This window comes from Macaca fascicularis, chromosome 11 (genome assembly GCF_037993035.2).
Source record: "Macaca fascicularis isolate 582-1 chromosome 11, T2T-MFA8v1.1".
NCBI classification, from domain to species: domain Eukaryota; kingdom Metazoa; phylum Chordata; class Mammalia; order Primates; family Cercopithecidae; genus Macaca; species Macaca fascicularis.
Window position 1 is genome coordinate 54,791,124 of NC_088385.1, and position 21,079 is coordinate 54,812,202.

A 21,079-nucleotide genomic window follows, 5' to 3' on the forward strand; every position below is an offset into this window, starting at 1 on the left:
TTCCTTGTTATCCCTGTCTGGAGAAGCCAAGAGAAAATGAACCCAATGGCAGAGGGACCTTCTCATTCCCCTTGATCTCCAAACTATGATGAAAAGACAAATAAGGACCTCAATCCTGCTCACAAGAGAAAAGCAGGAGATGACTTTGAGAACCAAGCTCTGGCTTTGGTGGTGTGGAGATGCCTATCTTATTTGGTTTCACTTTGGTCGAGTCCCCATGGAGTCTAGGTCAGGCGTTTTTCCTGTTGAGATGAAGTCGTGTGGCCATGTGGAAGCAGCAGATTCCTGCACTTTTAGGGGTTTTGGAGTCATATGCTCCCTGTTTCTGTCACTGAAAATCTGTGAGACTCTGGGGAAATTATTCAATTCTTATCCTCCTCATTTTCTCATCTGAGAAATGGGGATAATAATACACCTACATCATAGATTTGTGAAGATTAAATGAAGTAATACATATAAAGTAATTCACATATAAGTCTCAGGCCAAGGTCTCAATAAATGTTTATATTATCATTAACACTATTTGAAGACAACAACTCTTAACTGACAAATGGACGATGAACTTGAAGGCAGAGACTCTGAGGTAGGAAGTATGATAAACTAGACACAAAGAGGCGAGAACTTGGAATAGGGTGGAGGCTTCATGACGGAAGTGAAGCACAGGTCAAAGATGCTAAATAACAGGAGTTCATTCGTCCCTTCAACTATTCTCTCATTCAGCTATTCTAGGCACCTGGAATACATAATGACCAGAACAGATATTTTAGTGAGAGATTGATAAAACAAATCATTTAATACAGGTTGGGCATCCCAAATCTGAAATGCTCCAAAATTGAATGTTTTTGTGTGCTGACATGACATTCAAAGGAAACGCTCATTGGAGCATTTTGGGTTTCAGATTTGGAATGCTCCACTGGTAAGTATAATGCAAATATTCCAAAATCTGAGACACTTCTGGTCTCAAGCATTTCAGATAAGGCAGGGTCAACTTGCAATATAGTTAGATGCTGTTAAGTACTGTGGGGAAAAATTGAGGGTACGAAAGCTATGGGGTGTGAGAATTGGGGTATAGGGTGACATTCCACCAGAGCCCAGAGGAAGCCTTTAGTAGAATGGCCCTGAGGTAGAAGCAAGCTTGGCTTCTTAGACAAACATCAAAGAGGCCATTGTGGCTGAGGCAGAGTGGACAGGGGAGAGTGGTAGGGGATGCTACTGGAAAAGCGGTGGGTTGACTCTTACAGGCAGAGATGATTGGCTAGTGATGGGACAACGGAAAAATGAGGCACAGGAAGGTGAGGAAGTGAAATATTTTTCCTAGGGTTCAAGGAACACGCACCCCACCCCCTTCCCTTTGTAACTTTCTGCAGAGCCCAAGACCAGACCAGGTACCCAGGGAGTGGTTTGGGATAAAGGCTGACTCTGACTCATGGTTAGGTCCAGGTCCCCATTCTCAGGGACAGTCTATTGCCTGCCTGGTGATACCCAGTGCAGGCCCAGGCATTCGACAGCTATCTTTAACCACATTCAGGAATCAGAAGAGTGAACGTGGCTTGAAGATTTCCCTACTCACTCCATATTCAATTGGCTTCAAAATCTTAACCATGACTAAAAGAAAACCTTAGAATTTGAGAACATCCTGGGGACCAGAAGATGATCTTCTAACCCAACATAGAGAAAACTGTTCCCCCAAAATAATAGATTTTTGAGAAGTTGGTGCTTTCTTATGTTTTACTGTCGTGAGTGTGAGTTTTACAGGTAGAAAAGTGGCAAGCACTTCACTTTGAAGTTATATTGAGAAGAAAGGGATGCAGGAGAGGAGCAAGAATACAAGGCCACAGTTAGCAGTGAGTTGGAAGTCCTGACTGGTGTGTTTGGCCTCAGGAAAGTTCTTTGGCAGGCTCCACAGACAGGTTTGGTTTTTAAAAGTGCCAAAGAGCCACAAATTTGCATGTTATTTGCGTTCCAGTCTTCACTTCCAGGTATATGGGATGAAATAAATGAATGAACAGTATTCAGACTCCTGGGTAAGGGGTGGACTCAGAAATCCAGACCACACCGAGGATCCAATCACTGGTCCAGCTTGGATCAGGAGACACAGGCACAGAGACAGAGCAAACAGTCATAGAGACAGGGGGACAGAGAGACAAACACCACCAAGTCCTTTTTACCATGGAGTTTCCAGTCAAAGCAAGAAAGCAAGATCCACAGTTTATTTTAAATAAGTCAACTTTTTAAAAATTAGGAAGAATCATATAGACAGGCAGATAAAGGCAACATTATCCCTGACTAATCTCCACCTTTGCCCCTTCATCCTCTATTTCTAGCTTTGTATGGAACTACAAGGCTATGAGTCTGCCTTCTTGATAAGGTGTATTGCTTGGTGTTTGCTTAGCCTCCTAAATTAGTTAACTATGAGGTCTACAGACTCTAAGATCCTCAGAACAAGGTCAGCAGGCTATAAAACCCTGAGGACAAGGTGCCTTTTATTTCCATAGTCAAACCATCTTTTCACTCTACCCTTCAGGGTTTCTAAGCCCAGTGCTTAAACACATGCTTGTAAAATACCTAGCCTAAGGGGCTTCCTAGAAGTAAGAGACTCAGAGTCTCAATCTATGAGGGATGCACAATATCACCGGAAATAAAAAGGTTGGAGGAAACTGTATTTAACAGAAAGCTGTGTAGTTAGAGAAAATACTTCCACGAGGACCCTGGGATAGAGACTGAGAACCCCCACCCACCCCAAAGAGCATGCTAAATGCTGAGGAAGGTGTTTTTGTTAAGGGTAGAGTGAGGCATTAGGTTTGAGGCCAGAGATGAACCATTTGGGACCACAAAGGAGGTTGCAGGCTGCCATGAGCAGTCCTCCTTCCTCCACCCTCCACAATACTTTTTTTTTTTTTTTTTAATTTTTTTTGTGTTGCCCAGGTTGATCTCGAACTCTTGGGCTCAGGTGATCCTCCCATCTCAGCCTCCCAATGTGCTGGGACTACAGGTGTGAGGCACTGTGCCTGGCCCACGATGTTGTCTTTCTAAATAAATGTTGAATAATTACCTCTACCTCATCACTGGCAGGCCAGAAAGAAACAGCTTTTACTCCTGGTTTGAAAGAAAAGCACTAAATCATTTACCTGCCCTTGGTGGCTATATGTCTCAGTCCATTCATGATGCAAACGGTGAATTACAATACAAAGACAATGTGGACTTATATTATTTCTGATTATAAGGGCTGCAGATGTCCAGATGAGAGATTTTATCATGTTATCAGGGAAGGCATCAAAGAGATGGGATTTGCATATGATTACTCAGTAGGTATTTGTGAAAAGAATAAAAGTAAATTGAATGAGGAGTCTCCAGTGGACTGAACTCCGGACTTCTTGTGTGCCACTCTCCCACACTTTTTCCTTTCCTAGCACTTGTGTTCTGCAAAGGATAAGGCAATCTCCAGAAGGAAGGAATTGATGGCTACTCCTTAGATTGGAATGGAGAAAAGTCTGCAGCTAAGGTCTTGTCGCCTTAACTCTAAAACCAAGCCAGTGTTAAGCCAGTGGCCTTAAAAATTTAACTTTGAATCTCTGCCTTGACTTCCTTTTCCCAGCAGCATTGTGGCGCTTAATACCATTCCAGAATCTTAAGAGTTTGATAAGGCCCCCGGACACCTGGTCCAACCATTCACACAATTGGAATTATCCCTACCATCTCCCTGACAGGCCAGAGAGACAGCCCGCAATAACATTTCCTCAAGGTCCCTCCTCCAGCTCAAAGCCTCCTAGCCACTCTTTTCTCTCCCACAAAGGAAGTATGTGTAAGTATCCTTTATTTTAACAGGTGACCCGCATAACCCTCTGTCCCATGTTTCCTTCTCCACCTCAAAGCTGGGAATAGTAGTGTGTTTTCTTAGTAGACAGATGTTAGGAGTCAGTACAGGTAAAACAAGGCCCTAGACTATAATAAAGGATGCTGGGATGAGCCTTGTCCCTTCCCATATTTTTGAAATTCCAAGCTGTGGATGCATCGCTCCTGGGCAGGGAAATAAGGTACCCTTCCCAGGAGTTTAGCACGTGGCCTGTTTAACAATAGGGCCTAATAATCTAACACCTCTTTTTCCAACTCTCTTAGGTACGTGAACTCCCAGGGTGAAAGCATCATATTCCACCTCATGTTGGTCCATCCAGGTGGACCAAACAAAAAGAAACCGCAGGTGTCAGTCCTCTCTCTTACTCCAGCAAGACATATTTAAAAGCCAGAGGGATGGCACAGGACCAGAAGCTGCAACATTAAAAACACTGGGGCTCTTAAGTGAACTCTTCCCCCTTTACCCATTAGAGCTGCTTAAGGGCCATGTAAAACCAGGCAGTAATGAAGTGCTTTTCTAGGTTATCTGTGTTTCTACCTCAGGATCTTGGTGCTAACATTGCTGGGGGCAGTGGTTAGAAGATGCCAGCATGATTACAGTGGCTAAAGAATACAGAAATTAATTCCACATAAAAGTATGAAGCATCTCATATAGAGGAGTCAGTTGACACAAATTCCCCAGGCTGGATGAGGGAAAAGTACTGTTACATTCAACCCTAAATAGGACTCCTTGGAGCAATGGTGGGTCCCAGGTGACAAATGGGATGTAACTATCCTCTGTGCCTCAGACCATGTGTTTCTCAAATGGATAAGAAAGGTCTATCTGGTATTCTCTGTTCAGGGTCTCAGAGTGATTCTTGGGTCTATGGTTTCTGTTGAGATCTCTATAGCTGGCATCTAGTGCGTATCATCCCTTAAATATTCCTTTCTTAGGGAAGGCAGGTGAATCTGAGCACTGAACACAGGAGAAAGGGGAAGACAGGAGAAAAAAAGTCTTACTTAGTTTAAAGCAAATTACATAAGACATTAATAACATGCCTTTGGGCCATAAAATGCAGAAATACATATTTTTTTCCTGGTCATCAAAGACTACCCCTAAACAAAGGGGAAAGTTTCCAGATACTACTCCTGATCTTGTTGGCTAGCTCAGGAAAGAATGGTCCACTGTGTAAGTCTGTATTTGGACCAGGTCCAGGGTGGTAAGATGGTCTCAGGGTCACTAACTTCTACCTTGTGCAAAACTGCATTAGTCAGAAAGGGGGCCCAAATTCAGACAGGCTCAACAATTCCTTATATATTTTTCAAAGTGCTTTTGTTGCATGTTTCATTTTCTGCTATACATGGCAATAAATATTTGTTGCTTTGGTCTGTACAAAGTCTGTGAGGAAGGTAAGACAGATGTTATCTAAATGGACAAACAATAAATACAGAGAACAATCTTGTTCTGAGTCCCCCAGACAATAGTGAAAGAACCTGAAAAAGGTCTTTTGATTTATAGTCCAAATCTATACCATATTGCCACCTTTCAAGTTGTTGCTTACATACAGTAAATACCAAGAACTAGACAATATTCCAGGAGTCCTGCAATGAGCCTGCATGCCACAGCTTTCTAAAAGAGAATGTGAAGGTCCCCAGCAACTCATATATAGAAAGCTATTTATTTCCTACAGAAAACTCAAAACAAAGAAAAAGAAAGAAAAATAAAGAGAGACAGAAACAGAAAGGGAAAGAAAGAGAGAGAGAGAAAACAAGCACACAAAAGGTGGTCTTTCCCCAAAAGGCAGGCAGTTGAAGGTAGGACATGTAGTTGCTGGAGTGGAAACAGTAACATTCAGTTAACAATGGAATATTTAAAAAAAATAGTTTTCTTTTCAAATTGTAACTTGTGGTAAAACATAGAAAAATGTACTAAACAAGCTTGTATAAAACAGTAAAATTTTCAAATAAGCCCAGGGAAAAAGCACAATGCTGGAAAGAATGCGGTACAAGGGGAGAGGAGAAAAGATTTCATACAAAACTACCTATTACAATACAGAAAAAAGTATAAAATGTTCCTACTTTGGAACTTAAGTACAAAATGACACTGGCATTGATCACTTCACTATCTAAGCCTGAGGAGCTCTCAGAGGGTGGGGAGAGATGCTAGAAAGAAAAGGAATAGCAGTTTTAAAATCTCAAGTTGATCAGTCCAAGCTCCACCCGTTTTTTTTAGCTGAAAATATCATCCCCCTCTGTAACCTCTACCCATATGGCAAAGTTCATCCAGGCCTCAAAATATTCCATTAGGTAGTCCACAAACACCCTACTCATAGGGGCTGGGATCTCTGTGTGCTGGAATTTGGAAAATGGAAATAAATCTACAGGCTAAATGGTGAACACATTCAGTCTTTAAAAAAGAAAAAAATAGCATATCCCTGTGAAATTTTATACATATATATACATATATATGTATATATATATGTATACATATGAAATTCTCTGTGGTTAGAAACATATTTAAACTAGCCACAGACCAAACTAGACCTGCATTCATCCAACGCTGGAATTTTATGCTAAATACTAAGGTCCTTCTTCTTCTTGGTCAGAAGCAGGCAACAGTAAAAGTGGTGCTTTGTTGCGCCACTGAAACCGCTCCCTGGGTGGGTCTTCCCCATATCATGTGTTGGTAGCACATGCAAACCCCTGCTTTTAAGGAAAGGACTGCTTGGAACTTTGGGACCTGTCCAGGGCTCATGTGCTGTGCCTCCGGATAGGATGTAGCTACAGATGATAAAACAGCTACGTATAAAAGCAGGTGGATTTTGTATAGGGACATATAAATAGGAAAGGTCCTGGAGGAGGGGACTTATGCCTGTGCCCCAAAATCCAGTTTACAGTCACATTCCTGACTATACATCGTGAAAATTGTGTGTGTGTGTGGGTGTGTGTGTATGTCCTGTATATGCTGGTGGTTTTTATCCCTACCTTTTGCCCATGTCCTTTCCTACTTCTTAGTAAGGCCTAACAACAAGAATTTATATGAAACCAAGATTCTTTCCAAGCTTTTCTCAGTCCCGTAATTAGGGACTGAGCGAGGCTGGAGCCCTTTGAAAACAAGATGGCAGAACCGAAGAAGTGAAAAGCAGTCTCTCTCTTCAGATTAGGGATGTCCCTCACCCCTTTCACAGCACCAAAGTTTCTTTGCAAAAATAGTATCTGAGATACAAAAGGAAAGGCAGATGTGCTTGTGAATGCATCTCGCCAGGGCCTGGTCCAGGATCAAGGGTGTTACAAGAACAGAGGGCTGGGAGCAGCTGTTTCCAAGGTCTCTGGCTGTAGACAACAAAGAGCTGGTCCCCCACATGGTCAAGGTCTGCTAACTGAGACAGTCTTCACAAGAGTTTTCGGTGGAGGATCTCCCAGACCATCCGCTTCCGGAAGTATGGCATGTGTTGCTGTAGAGACACAGAGACACCCTTAATTTTTAATGCTTTTGTCTAGACCTAATACTCCTTTCCCCATACTTCTTTTTTTTTTTTGTTTTTTTTTTTTTTTGAGACGGAGTCTCGCTCTGTAGCCCAGGCTGGAGTGCAGTGGCCGGATCTCAGCTCACTGCAAGCTCCGCTTCCCGGGTTCACGCCATTCTCCGGCCTCAGCCTCCCGAGTAGCTGGGACTACAGGCGCTGCCACCTCGCCTGGCTATTTTTTGTATTTTTTAGTAGAGACGGGGTTTCACCGTGTTAGCCAGGATGGTCTCGATCTCCTGACCTCGTGATCCGCCCGTCTCGGCCTCCCAAAGTGCTGGGATTACAGGCTTGAGCCACCGCGCCCGGCCTCCCCATACTTCTTTCTTTTGCAAGGTTTTCAACAAACAGTCTCAGTTGTATTTCTGGTCTTTTAAATTATTCATTCTTGATTACATGTGGTTTTTTTCTTTTCATTGTTTTTTCTATTGTAATTTCTATTGCTATTTTTCATTGTTATAGCCTTAGAAGTTACACTGGGTATCTCCAGGAATCCCCAGGCTATGCCCACATGTCTCTAAGAATTTTGAGAATGGTGTCTAATAAGTCCTCTATGTTGAACTTTTAAGAGGATACGAGCCTAGGCCTAAAAATAAAAAATCCACTTTTTAGAAGAATTAAGGGAACTTCAAGAGTCAGCTCAGGCTGGTCTAGACAAAGGGCTATGGTAGAAAAATCTGGTAAAGCCACTGATTCAAACAGAAGTAAAAGACTTAAGTGGAGAACACATCAGAATAAACCATAATCTCTAGTCTCAATCCACTTTGGTCTGAGGGACCACATGGACAGAAATGACCAATCACTCTCTAAGAGAAGACTGACCAGATTCATCAAGTGAGGGGTCAGGGGAGGGGGCAGCATAACAAATTACACTAAGAGATTGAGGTATGGCCTATTCCCAAACCTGACTACTAACGGAATGCAAGGGAACTAAAGAAACTTGCTATGGTCCCAGTTCTCTTTAGAAGTTACAGTAGGTAGAGGAGACAGGCAGAGAAGGTTCTGCTCTTGACCAGGAAACTTTTACTACAATAACTGAGGTGTGGTAACCCAGGACGTGGCTTATCACTAATTTTCTTTCTTTTGTGATGTGGCTCAGGCAGTAACCATTAGTGTTATGAATCATGGGCTGAAGCACGCTAAAGGTTAGGGCAGAGGCTCCTAAAGAGAACTGGAGAGAAAAACATCTACAGGGCAGCTTGGAGACAAGGTAATCCTAGAGCTCCCTATGGAAGGCTCAGTTCACCTGTGTAAAGTTGATTGGTCTGTCTTTGGTAATACAGTCAGCATATTTGCAGGCAAACATCCCACAGTCACTTCCATTCATCTGCTGTGGAATTTCCTGGAAGACCAACAAAAAAAAAATGACATCTTTCCAAGCTTCTCTCCTTCTTAGATTAAAAATAAGAACGAAACGATATAAATTATACAGGTTTCTCTAAATTATAAACAGATGACTCTGGCCCCCTCAGTCAGGACAACAGAGGCTCAAAGAAACAAAATATAACATTCCAGTCAGGTCTATGTACTTCATAGTAATCACACTGGAGACTATCTCAGACTTCCATGGCACCTAAAGGTATAAAAACTGCTCCCTCCCCCAGAGGCCAAATAATCAGCAAACATTCCCCTTAGGAGTGAAAAGCTTAGGAAAATATCTGGGCATTTAGCAAACCTAGTTCTACATAAGAAACACACTGTTTTCCTACGGATAGCTTAATTTATCCTCCCCCAGAAACCAACCAACCAAGCTGAAGTCAGGCTAGACACTAAGACAGGTGGTCCATGGGAATTAAGCAGTAAAATTCTTTCTTCCCCAGATACCCTACTCTTAGGATTTTTATTTCATCAAGATGAAAAGTACCTGGCTTTTCTTGCTGAAGAGCTGCCAGCCATTGGTGTCAAACTCTTTCCTTTTCTTGTCAATGCTTTCTTGCTTTAGGTATTGCCTAAAGGTATCAGGAGAGAATGAGACAAGCAGTGGAGAACATGGATGACAGCTGCCACACTAAGAATGCAGCTGACAATCCCTAGGAACAAATTTGTTTCATCTGCTCTTCTGAGGAAAAGAGTATATAATGCTGGGCAAGGAATCTCTGGATTGTTCAGTTTTCTCCAGAGCTGAGCTTGCCTCTTCTAGCTTGCCTCTTCTGATGTCCACTCTGTCAACTCAAAAGGAACATGACCTCTGCCTATAATAGTTAAGCTCCTTCTACCTACCATTCCTTCTGAGGAATGATTCTTTTTATCTTTTCCTTAGTTTATATGGTCCTTTAGAACTCAATCCAATGGAAGAAAAGTGCTTTTCTGGCACTACTGAGGTATTTATTTACTATTGTTAGCTTGGTTCTCCTATGTAAAAATTAAATCCAAATCAACAATGTATTGAGAATACCTTCAATAGAGCACTCTTAAGTGCAAACTGTTTACCATTGTGGAATCTACTTCCTCCTGGCCATCAGAGTGGTACAGTGAGGAATAGGTGTTTTGGAAAATGAAACAGGTGGAGCATAAAGAGATTTGCATTCTGGTTTCCACCTGAGCCACTAACTAATAGGACTTGGGCAAATCAAAGGCACCTCTATGGGCCTTGGTCTCTTCATTTGAAAAATGAGGAGGTCGGATTAAATTTCTAAGTAGCATCTATATCTTTATATCTAGTCTATATTTTAGTGCATTAGGATAGTAATTGCTCCCGTTAGGGCTTACTTTGGTATTGTTTTTAAACTAAACTTACTTAGACACAAAATATGCATTTTTACTTAATATGAAGATTTTATCAATCACTCCACTGAAGGTATCAAACAACTGAGTTCTATTACTGGAAAAACACCACATATACCCGATATCAAACTCTTCTGTCCTCAACTCCCTACTTACAAGAGGATTCTGCAGGCTTCATTGTTTATCCCACCCATAGAGTCGTAATAGGTAATATTCTTCTTTCTAAAGTCCACAACCTGAGAATAAGAAAAAAAATCTGGGTGTTTATGAAGTGAAGAAAATTGGTTTAAGCTTTTCCCTTTCTTGCCCTTTGGAACCTTCTGCCAGACTTCCTACAAAATCATGGTAAGTTTGACTGATACTTTGCATTATATTATGCTTAATCTGCAGAGAAAAAAAATGAAGGGGTTATTCACATAAAACTATGATGGCACTGATCAACGGGTGGCCCCATTACTGCTGTGAAGCCTTTTTCTAATGTTCATTCTCTCCCTCTGCAAAGTGGGCAACAGTGAAGAAACTACATGATTTTCAGGGAATATAAGGTGAGTATCTCAAAATCATTTCCACAGTTTCAGAAAGATGGTGAGCAGATTCTGGGTTTTATTTCTTTATATTGAGAAGTTCCTTTTAGCTTTATGCTTTTCAAATGTAATCCAAAACAGACTGTGAAATAGTTTTATTAACACATTAAGCTAATGCTCACGGAGTCATAAAAATATTAAATTACCAAGTATGCAAGGTAAGTCACGATTAGGCTGAAAATAACAGTCACAGAATCTGAGTGGCAGCATCATTAATAAGTCACTTTTTTCCCCCATGCCTTCCTTTAAGACTGCTTAGACACCCTATAACTCTCTTTTAAATATTTCCAGAAAAGGAAATTCCATAGCTTTCTTCAAAATCTATATCCCAATCTTGATAGGAACTTCATTGATCTATCTGATTTTAGTCAACCTACTACTAAACACTCTCTCAACAATCAAGGGAAAATGTAGAACTACTACTCACTACCCTTTGTGTGTTCTATAATTACATAGCTTTTACATTTTATCAAAAATGAAAGGGGTACTCACAGCTAGACACCAGTGCACTCCCAGGTGAATGGGCACCAAAAGAATGTCAACAGAAAATACATCTACTTTCTTTGTCCAACGTTTCACTGCCTGATAACCAGCCGTTTTTAATTTAGTGAAGAAAAACGTATTAAATGCATGCACACTTGGCAAGCCCTTCTCTTTACTTCGCTCCATCAGCATATTCATGTAGAAATTGATGATCTGTGGGAAGAAGTTATACCTATTAGAATAGACACTCAGGCCTAGCCTTTCAAAGCAGTTGCAGTTGCTGTATTGAATAGCATATGTAATTGTTTCCTAATAAACTGAATTAAGTCTTCAACATCCAACAGACTCATTTCTCTAAATCAAATTCTGACTAGAAGGGGGAAGGCTGAAGTGCTATAAACAGTGAAAAGAGAAAAAGCTGACATATATTATGGGGTTGGGAGTACAAATGGGCAGACGCTGGCGAGGCTTGAAGAAGACTGAAGGTTAGGTCAAAAGACTGCAGAAAGACAGGGATGTTAGAAGGTGAGGCTTATAGAAAAGGAAAGGAAGGCATGCAAACAGTTTAACAAGGTACATTAGCAGTTACCTTTACCTACTGGAACTGTGATAGCAATTTAAGTAGATACTGAGCTCAGTTAGAGCCTAGTGTTAGTCAAGTTAAAATCAAGAATTCACACTTTATATTAGAGCCACATGGTTTTGCACAAAGATGGAAAACTCTGCTCCACGGTTTGAGACTGCCTTTTCAACTTAATAACCCATCCTGCAGAGGCAAACTCTTTTGGTCTCAAGTAGAACTAAGTGACAGGAGAAGCCATCAATTATATTAGAAAAACACCTGTAAACTGATAGTAGCTCAGCAACGTCACCTTTATATAAAGGCACACATGGAAGCATAAAAACCTACCTTATATGAGACCTAAAAGTCAAGTCACAAACATGAAGAGTAAAGTTCTACCCCAGAATCTATATGGTTAGCTTTCTCATCTTTGTTGATTCCATTTATGCCTTCACTATCAAGTGTGGAAAGAAATTACAATGCCTGAGTGGGGAGATGTGTGATTCTTTCTGTTAATGAAACAACATCTTCTCCAATAGTGACTTTGTTGTGTATGGTTCCATTAGGTCCAGGACTCTTGGTACTAAAACCTGAAAGTTATTGTGCCGGAAGTTACTGCATACTTACTTTATGTGGCCAGCTGAGGTCACGCCAGTGTCTGTCAACTGCAAGGAATGAATGGGCTAACTGATCCACAGCTTGGAAATATGACTAAGAAAACAGGCACATTTTTCAGAATGCTTTTTGGGGAATGGGAAAATGCCCCTGTTCTTTGACAAATATTTACACACCAGGATGCCAGAACAGTGAGCTACTGCCCAACAGTAAGCAACGACATACTGGGTAGGCAGCAGTGAACACTGCCAGGAACACACCGGAGCATGGTCTAGACCAGAGAAAGGGCCTATAGATGAGGATGCCTAGGCAGCTGCGGGAAACCACACTCGCCATGAGGCAGAACTCTGAGGTGGGAAAGGCTAGGACTGAAGAAAGACACTGTTTTCTCTGCAGCTCTGATGACTGAGCAACAGGCCCAGTCAGCCCAAAGGACTCAGGTTATGGCTTATTCTCTGCCTAGTGCGATGCCCAACAGATAACTGGAGCTCAGTTGTTATAGATAATGATACTTAATCAAGACACAATTAGAATCAGGTATTTCTCAACTATAAGTTTCCAATCTAACTCCGCCCCTCAGGATAATGGTGCTAAAGGATGCCTCTAGGTTTCTAAAGGCAGCCACAAATGCAGTAGGATCTTCTCAGCAAGTAGATTTCTAGGCTGTAAACTATGTTCTCTAATGAGGAAAAATTGGCAAGAAGGAATTCACTGATTCCTCTGGCCTTCTACCCATCTTATAATGTTGGCCACGTTATAGGGTAAGCCCTTCAACCCAAGACATAAGCAAATGACCTGCCAGTCACTGTAAGTGAAACCATCCATGGGGCAGACAGCTTACATACTCCAAAAAGAAATAACGACTGAAGCAGGAGATGAAAGGGACCAGGCAGACAGATAAGGACGGTGAAGCACCTGACAGCCACAGAGATACATCTCCCCTAGGTGTCTATCAGAGATTACCTCTGGAATTGTAAGTCTGAAGTGAAAAAAAAAAGAATGACATAAATGAGTGTCATGCTATACATCACTATTCTATTTTTCAAGAGGAAAGAGTTCCAGAAACCAAGGAAGCTTAGCTGGACTTACACAGCCTGAGTTTTGCTTGTTTTTTCAACTTGAGAGGGTTCACTAGAAAGCTCAGGACCAACACAGTTGAACAAGAACAGAGAACCCCAGTGATCAGACAGCACGGTATCTGTTCCCTTTGAGAATTCCTCTTCCATTGCTGCACCCAACCAAAGTTTCTCAACTGAGAGGGAAAAGGCCTCCTCCAAAGTCAACTAGTTAATTAGCTCTAAGGAATGATCTGGGTTCTTTTTCATTTCCCCTAGATCCCAGTAGGAGGGAGTTTGGTGACCTCAATGCTCCCCACATTAGCTGAGAATGTAAATCTGACATCTGAGACAGAATTTAGATTCAAGTCTTTCTCCTCAATTTTTTAGCTATTACTCCATCCAAATGAGGAAAATTGCCACAGTTCAGCCAAGACACCATCATACCAAAAAAACAAGCTAAGAGAGAACAAAGAAGTCCTACATGTCATCTCACAGAGGAGGGCTGAAAATGAAGGAAAAAGAAATGAGAGAAGGGATCACAGTGTTCAAGATGAAAGAGGAGCAGTGATGGTCACAGCATTTGCTTGCATTTTGTGAAGACAACGGTCCCCTACGCCAAGTTGGCAACAGCCCTTTACTCAAACAAGACTCTCTTAGCACCAGCAGATCCTAAATTCCCTTTGAAATAAGGAGCTAAAAGTAGATCAGCCCTGTGCTTGCTGTTTGTCTCGCCAATATACCACAATCTGAGGACTACTGTCAACGTTAGTCCACCTGTCACCTTTTCTGGGACCCACACTTGCCTCTATTTGCTCATTGTGGCTCTTGGTGCTTAAGGAGCTGCCCTTCCTGCTGCCTTCGCAGGCTTGGCCATAAGCATCTACTTGTCTATGCAGTCATGTTTAGGGATGGGTGGGTTGTTTATAGTGCCTTGTTCCTCCGAGATTTTATTTGAAGAGCTGCCAGGCTGAAGCTGAAAAAAGCTTTTCTTTCAGAGAAACGCCTACAATGTTTTCAAATTAAGGATTCAATCCCCTTTTCCTGCATGTTACCACAATGACATAAATGACCAATGCTATTTGCATCTTCCCTCTTCCCCAGTAAACCAGCCAAACTATTGTTTTCTCATGTTTTTAGAAATATTTCACTACCAGTAAAGTCTTGATTTTTAGCCATTCTCATGCTTATACTTTGAACCCGTCTAATCAGCTTGAGAAAAAATGTTCTAAAAGGCCTGCGCATGACAATACTTCTGAGCAGAGATTAAGACAACTTTTGGGGGGACAAAAGCCGTTTTTCCAATTTTACCTCTCTAGATTTTCACCTTGACCTCCCCATTCTGATTTTCAAATTAAATTTACCCTTGTCAACCACAAAGTCCAAAAGACTAACTGAACAGCAGCATTTGATAGTGGGTCAGGTCATTCACTCATAGGAGTTAACCTAGTCATATTACAGAAACCAGAAAGGCAGGTTTCCCTCACTGCGAATATGCACACAGAATTTTTCTCACATGCCAATTCAAGGAACAAATTATCAGAATTATAGCTAAAATTTTAGAGAAAGGCAAGCAACATGTTAATGGAGTCATTTATGGAGAATAACTACTATTCTCCATGTGACCTTCCATAAATCCCTGGTTAATCAAGGCTAGTTCTATTGAGAAACACTTCAAAGAGATAAACCAATAATCTGGATGCCAAAGAGTCATGTTAGAAAACTTTAGTTATGTAATCCCAGCACTTTGGGAGGCCGAGACGGGCGGATCACGAGGTCAGGAGATCGAGACCATCCTGGCTAACACGGTGAAACCCTGTCTCTACTAAAAAATACAAAAAACTAGCCGGGCGAGGTGGTGGGTGCCTGTAGTCCCAGCTACTCAGGAGGCTGAGGCAGGAGAATGGCGTGAACCCGGGAGGCGGAGCTTGCAGTGAGCCAAGATGCAGCCACTGCACTCCAGCCTGGGCGACAGAGCGAGACTCCATCTCAAAAAAAAAAAAAAAAAAAAAAACACTTTAGTTCTGATCATTTTATTCCACACATAAGTGTACAAGCACATGGTGGATTCATCATATTCACTTAACTAATTTATTTCATTTTGCCTAGTTTTTTTCCTTCTTATGCAATCAGCTTTTATTCTCTAAGGAAAACCGATTCCTAAGGCTAGGTTTGTCTAGTTGAACTTAAATGTTTTGCAAGCTGTTTCCTCTCTTTACTGAGCATCACTCAAATTTAACTACTCCTTGGAAACAATTATCAAACTATGACCACTACCAATTCCCCCCATTCCCATAAAAAATATATATATATATATTCTGAAAGTTAGAATGCTAGACAAAGCTGGGCGTGAGCTCCTGCCTACAATCCTAGCACTTTGGGAGGCTAAGGTGGTAGGATCAATTGAGGCCAGGAATTCGAGACCAGACTGGGCTATAATATAGTGAGACTTTCTCTCTAAAAACTAAAAATAAACAAAAAAGCCAGGCATGGTGGCACATTCCTGTGGTCCCAGCTCCTTGGGAGGCTGAGGCAGGAGGGTCACTTTAGCCCAGGAGTTTGAGGCTGCGGTGAACTATGATCACACCACTGCACTCTAGCCTGAGTTACAGAGTGAGACCCTGACTTGGAAAAAAAAAAAAAAAAAAAAAAAAAGAATGTTCATCAAAATGCAAGTGCTCTGGTTCCAGATTCTGATTCTGCAATAAAAATCAGGTGACTTTGGTACTTCACTATAAAGTTTTACTTCTTATTTTATACTACCAATCAAGTAAGAATACGCTCTCTATACACTAGGCTATTGTGATGCTGAACAGCCGAGACATCTCTTCCTTTTCAGAGATGAAGCTTACCAAGTAGGTAATTAGTCTGCCTGGTTACCTGTGGCTTCAATGTAATTACAGTCTGCTATGTAGATTCTATCTTAATTCCTCCTTCACTATCCTCCTGTCCCCCATATTTCCTATGAGTTTGGTTCTCTTTGGCCTTTCACTAGCTGGTGAAGTTGGAAATGCCGTATTCCAACAGTCCAATGCTTTTCCAATTGGAAACAAGTGGTAATAACTAATATGTGTTTATAGAGTAGAACCCATCCCCCAAAAAAGAGACATGTCAGCTTGCTATTTTTCCAATTCATCCATGTAAACTGACAGCAAGGAATGAGAGGGAGAATAGGGTCTTGGAGGGAAAATAATAGAGAGACAGGAAATGCTCCAGTTATCCTGCTTCTCCACGTAGGATAGGGCATAGAGGGCTGAGTAGAGGAAAAAGTGTTTCTGGTGTACAAATATTTGGGTGCATAGGATCGATCTAACTGTTCCAGTCTTCTACATCCTTACTGATTTTCTACTTATTCTATCCATTACTCAGAGGCAGTGAAACCTCCAATAGTAATAGATTTGTCTATTTCTCCTTTCAGTTCTATCAGATGATGCTTCACCTATTTTGAAGTTCTGTTATTAGGTGTGTACATATTTAGGTTGTTAAGCCTTCTTGATGAACTGACCCTTTTATCATTAAGAAATATCTCTATTACTGATAATATTCCTTGTTCTGAAATCTAATTTGTATAATGCTAATAAGTCACTTTTTCTTTTGATTCATGTTTGCAGGGTATATTTTTTCTGTCCTTTAACTTTTGTAAACCTATGTCTTCACATTTAAAATGGTTTCTTGGCCAGGCGTAGTGGCTCACGTCTGTAATCCCGGCACTTTGGGAGGCCAAGGCAGTGGGTCACCTGTGGTCAGGAGTTCAAGACCAGCCTGGCCAACGTGGTGAAAACCCATCTCTACTAAAAGTAGAAAAATTAGCTGGGTGTGGTGGCAGGTGCCTGTAATCCCAGCTACTCGGGAGGCTGGGGCAGGAGAATCACTTGAAGCTGGGAGGCTGAGGTTGCAGTGAGCCAAGATCACGCCATTGTACTCTAGCCTGGGTGACAAGAGCAAAACTCCATCTCAAAAATAAATAATAAATAAATGGTTTCTTTCTTTTTTTTTTTTTTTTTTTTGAGACGGAGTGTTGCTCTGTCGCCCAGGCTGGAGTGCAGTGGCCGGATCTCAGCTCACTGCAAGCTCCGCCTCCCGGGTTTATGCCATTCTCCTGCCTCAGCCTCCCGAGTAGCTGGGACTATAGGCACCCGCCACCTTGCCCGGCTAGTTTTTTTTTTTGTATTTTTTAGTAGAGACGGGGTTTCACCGTGTTAGCCAGGATGGTCTCGATCTCCTGACCTCGTGATCCGCCCATCTCGGCCTCCCAAAGTGCTGGGATTACAGGCTTGAGCCACCGCGCCCGGCCAATAAATGGTTTCTTACAGACAGCTTTTTAATCCAATCTGACAATCTCTGCCTCCTTTCACATATATGTAATATAGATATAACATATACATATAAACATATGTTTAACATATATACATTTTAAAAAACCAGAATATTTATTGCATGACTAATCACTGAAATTCTTAAGATTAACTGGATGACGCAACTGCTGCCCTCTTGGGTGTAGGTGTTGTTCCTTCACAGAGTCCATGCCTAAATCTGCAGTATACGATGTTTAGGTGCTTCATTCAACCAGTCGCAGTGGTATTTTATTTTAGCCTTGGCAGTCTAGTTATACTTTCTCTTGCCCTTAGCAGGGGAGCCACATTTGCCACAGGTTGACTTCTGAAGGCGGTAGGCCTTACAGCCACAGAGGCAGCACAACTTGTGTATCGTATCACGACACTTTCCAAACAGCGATGTTCCCTTCATCTTATTATCTTTACAGATACCTGCCAGACACCCTCACCAATGAATCCTTTTGCTGTTACACAGGGCCAAACATTCTCAAATTTCTCCCCTCACCTCCTAACTGAGGTCAGAACTGTGCAGGCTCCCCAAAGGTCAGACTGTGCAGGCTCCCCAAAGGTCAGACAGTGCAGCTTCAGCTCCACAATTATGGGCTTGGTCCCCCAGGCATCAGTCAGCAGCTATTCTTCTGGCTCAAGAGGGCCGCTGCATGCCTTTTTCCTGCCCACCAGCTCCCTTTATCTGGAAAGTTGCTGGCCTCCCCAAGGAGAGCCAATCTCTGCCTTTTAATTGGATGTTTATTTACCTTACTGTTCAGTAAGGCAGCCACTAGCCAAATGTGACTATTGAGCACTTGAAATGTGACTAATTCAACTAGAGATGTACTATAAGTGTAAACTGCATAGCACATTCAAAGAGAAGGTAAAATATCTCAATAGTATTTTGACTACATGCCAAAATGACATATTCTGGATATATTGGGTTAAATAATGTTATTTTTATATATTATATACAAAATATATATTTGATATATATTATATATTACATATTACATATACATATATCAAATATGTATTACATATATAAATATATATTATTTTATATATTTTTATATATGTTATATAATATATATTAACATATTATATATTTTATATATATATTTTTGAGACAAAGTCTCACTCTGTTGCCCAGGCTGGAGTGCAGTGGTGTGATCTCAGCTCACTTTAACCTCCACCTCCCGGGTTCAAGCGATTCTGTGCCTCAGCCTCTCGGGTAGCTGGGATTACAGGCGCCTGCCACCACACCTGGCTAATTTTTGTATTTTTAGTAGAGATGGGGTTTCAGCATGTTGGTCAGGCTAGTCTCAAATTCCTGACCTCAGGTGATCCACCCGCCTCTACCTCCCAAAGTGCTGGGATTACAGGCGTGAGCCACTGTGGCCGGTCTATATTATATATGTTTTTATATAAAAATATATTATTTATATATAACATATATTAAATATACATTTTTTATATATGTGTATATTTTTTAATTGAAACAGAGTCTTGCTCTGTCACCCAGGCAGGAGTGCAGTGGCACGATCTCGGCTCACTGCAACCTCTGCTTCCTGGGTTCAAGTGAATCTCCTGCCTCAGCCTCCCAATTACAGGCACACACCATGATGCCGGGCTAATTTTCTGTATTTTTAGTAGAGACAAGGTTTCGCCATGTTGGCCAGGCTGGTCTTAAACTCCTGACCTCAAGTGATCCACCCGCCTTGGCCTCCCAAGTGCTGGGATTACAGGCATGAGCCACTGCACTCGGCCCATTTTACTTTTTTAAAAGTAACTATTAGACAATTTAAAATATGTGGCTCACATTATATTTCTGTTGGACAATGCTGACCTAGGTAATTTACATTTAACATCAATGTGGTTGGGTTTAAATCTACCATCTTGCTTTTTTTTCCTATTTGCTCTATCTGTTCTTTTTATCTTTTTTCTTCTTTCCAACTCTTTTGGATTTTTAAAGTTCCATTTTATCTCCATTATTGGCTTAGTAAATATATCTTGCTTTTAATTTTTATGTTTTAGTGGTTACTCTATGATTTACTATGCCTTTAACTTATCATAGTCTACCTTCATATAACATTATACCACTTTATGTAGAGTATAAGGATCTTCCAATAGTATATTTGTCCATTTTGTCTCCTTCTTTGTGCTGTGATTATATTTTACTTCTATATGTTATAAATCCCACAGTATGTTGTTTTAGTTCTGCCTTAGTCACCTCTCTTCTAGACATATAAAAAAATGAGAGCAACTCCACTCCTCTTCATTCCTTTGTGTAGACTGACATTTCCATTTGCAATTTTTCTTCTGCCTGAAGAACACATAATATTTCTTCTGGTACAGGTCTGCTGGTGATGAACTCTTATCAGCATTTGTTTGTCTGGAAAAGTACAGCCTTATTTTTTGAAAGATATATTTGCTGGGTATAGAATTTCTACTGACAAATTTGTTTCTTCTGCAGTACTTTAAAGATGTAGCTACATTGTCTTCTGGCCTACATTATTTCTGACAGTTATACCTATCTTTGTTCTTCTGTACTTAATGTGCCTTTTTCCTTCCGGTTGCACTTAGTATTTTTATCACCAGTTTTCAGCAACTTGATTACTATGTATTTTAGCATGATGTTTCTTCTACTTGGGGTATAGAGAACTTCTCAAACTTGTCAGTTCAGTTTTCAAATTTGAAAAATCTTCCATCATTATTTCTTTAAATAAATTTCTAACACCACCTATGCCCCCACCTTTCCTTCTGGGACTCCAATTACATGCTTAACCTGTCTGGTATAATCCCACAGCTCACTGATGCTCTTGACATCTTTCTTTGACTTTTATTGTGTGTCTCATATTCCAGTTTCTACTGCTATTCAAGTTTACGAATTTTTTCTTATGAAGTGTCTAATCTACTATTAATACTACCTTATGTATTTTTATTTCAGATATACTTTTCATTTCTAGAAATTCAATGTCGGTCTTGTTTAAAAATATCTTCCATTTCTCTCCTCATGATGTCCATTTTCTTCTAACTTCTTGAATATGTGGAAGATATTTATAGTAACTTTTTAAATATCCTTGTCTGCTAGTTCTATTATTTTGGTCATTTCTGGGTGTTTCTTTTCTCCCCCATCATAAATTGTACTTTCCTTCCTCGTGTATTTCTGGTCATTTCTAGTTGGATGCTGGATATTGCAAATTTTATGTTGGGCCTTGTTGTTGCTGGAATTTGTTGTATTCCTTTAAATATTGTTAGGCTTTTCTCTGGGATATAGGTTATCTGGATCAGTTTCAGGCTTTTGAGGCTTGTTTTTAGGCTTTGTGATGGTGGGTCCAGAGCAGCCTTTATTCTGGCCTCAGGTGATCCTCTAGCG

At 40.9% G+C, this 21,079-nt stretch overlaps 1 protein-coding gene and 1 pseudogene across 7 annotated transcripts in view; both read right to left on the minus strand.

Moving 5' to 3' along the window:
- Nucleotides 1-5,147: 5,147 nt before the first annotated feature.
- Nucleotides 5,148-21,079, minus strand: part of SENP1 (SUMO specific peptidase 1) — a 60,433-nt gene continuing 44,501 nt past the window's right edge. For all 7 annotated transcript variants that reach the window (XM_005570702.5, XM_015430852.4, XM_015430849.4 and 4 more), the window contains 5 exons: nucleotides 11,156-11,359; nucleotides 10,236-10,315; nucleotides 9,220-9,304; nucleotides 8,602-8,697; nucleotides 5,148-7,286 (listed from right to left, as the gene is read on the minus strand). In XM_005570702.5, coding sequence (XP_005570759.1) covers nucleotides 7,224-7,286; nucleotides 8,602-8,697; nucleotides 9,220-9,304; nucleotides 10,236-10,315; nucleotides 11,156-11,359 — 528 coding nt within the window. In that variant the 3' untranslated portion in view covers nucleotides 5,148-7,223. The remainder of the gene's footprint in view (nucleotides 7,287-8,601; nucleotides 8,698-9,219; nucleotides 9,305-10,235; nucleotides 10,316-11,155; nucleotides 11,360-21,079) is intronic.
- LOC141408052 (large ribosomal subunit protein eL37 pseudogene) lies at nucleotides 17,728-18,243 on the minus strand (annotated as a pseudogene).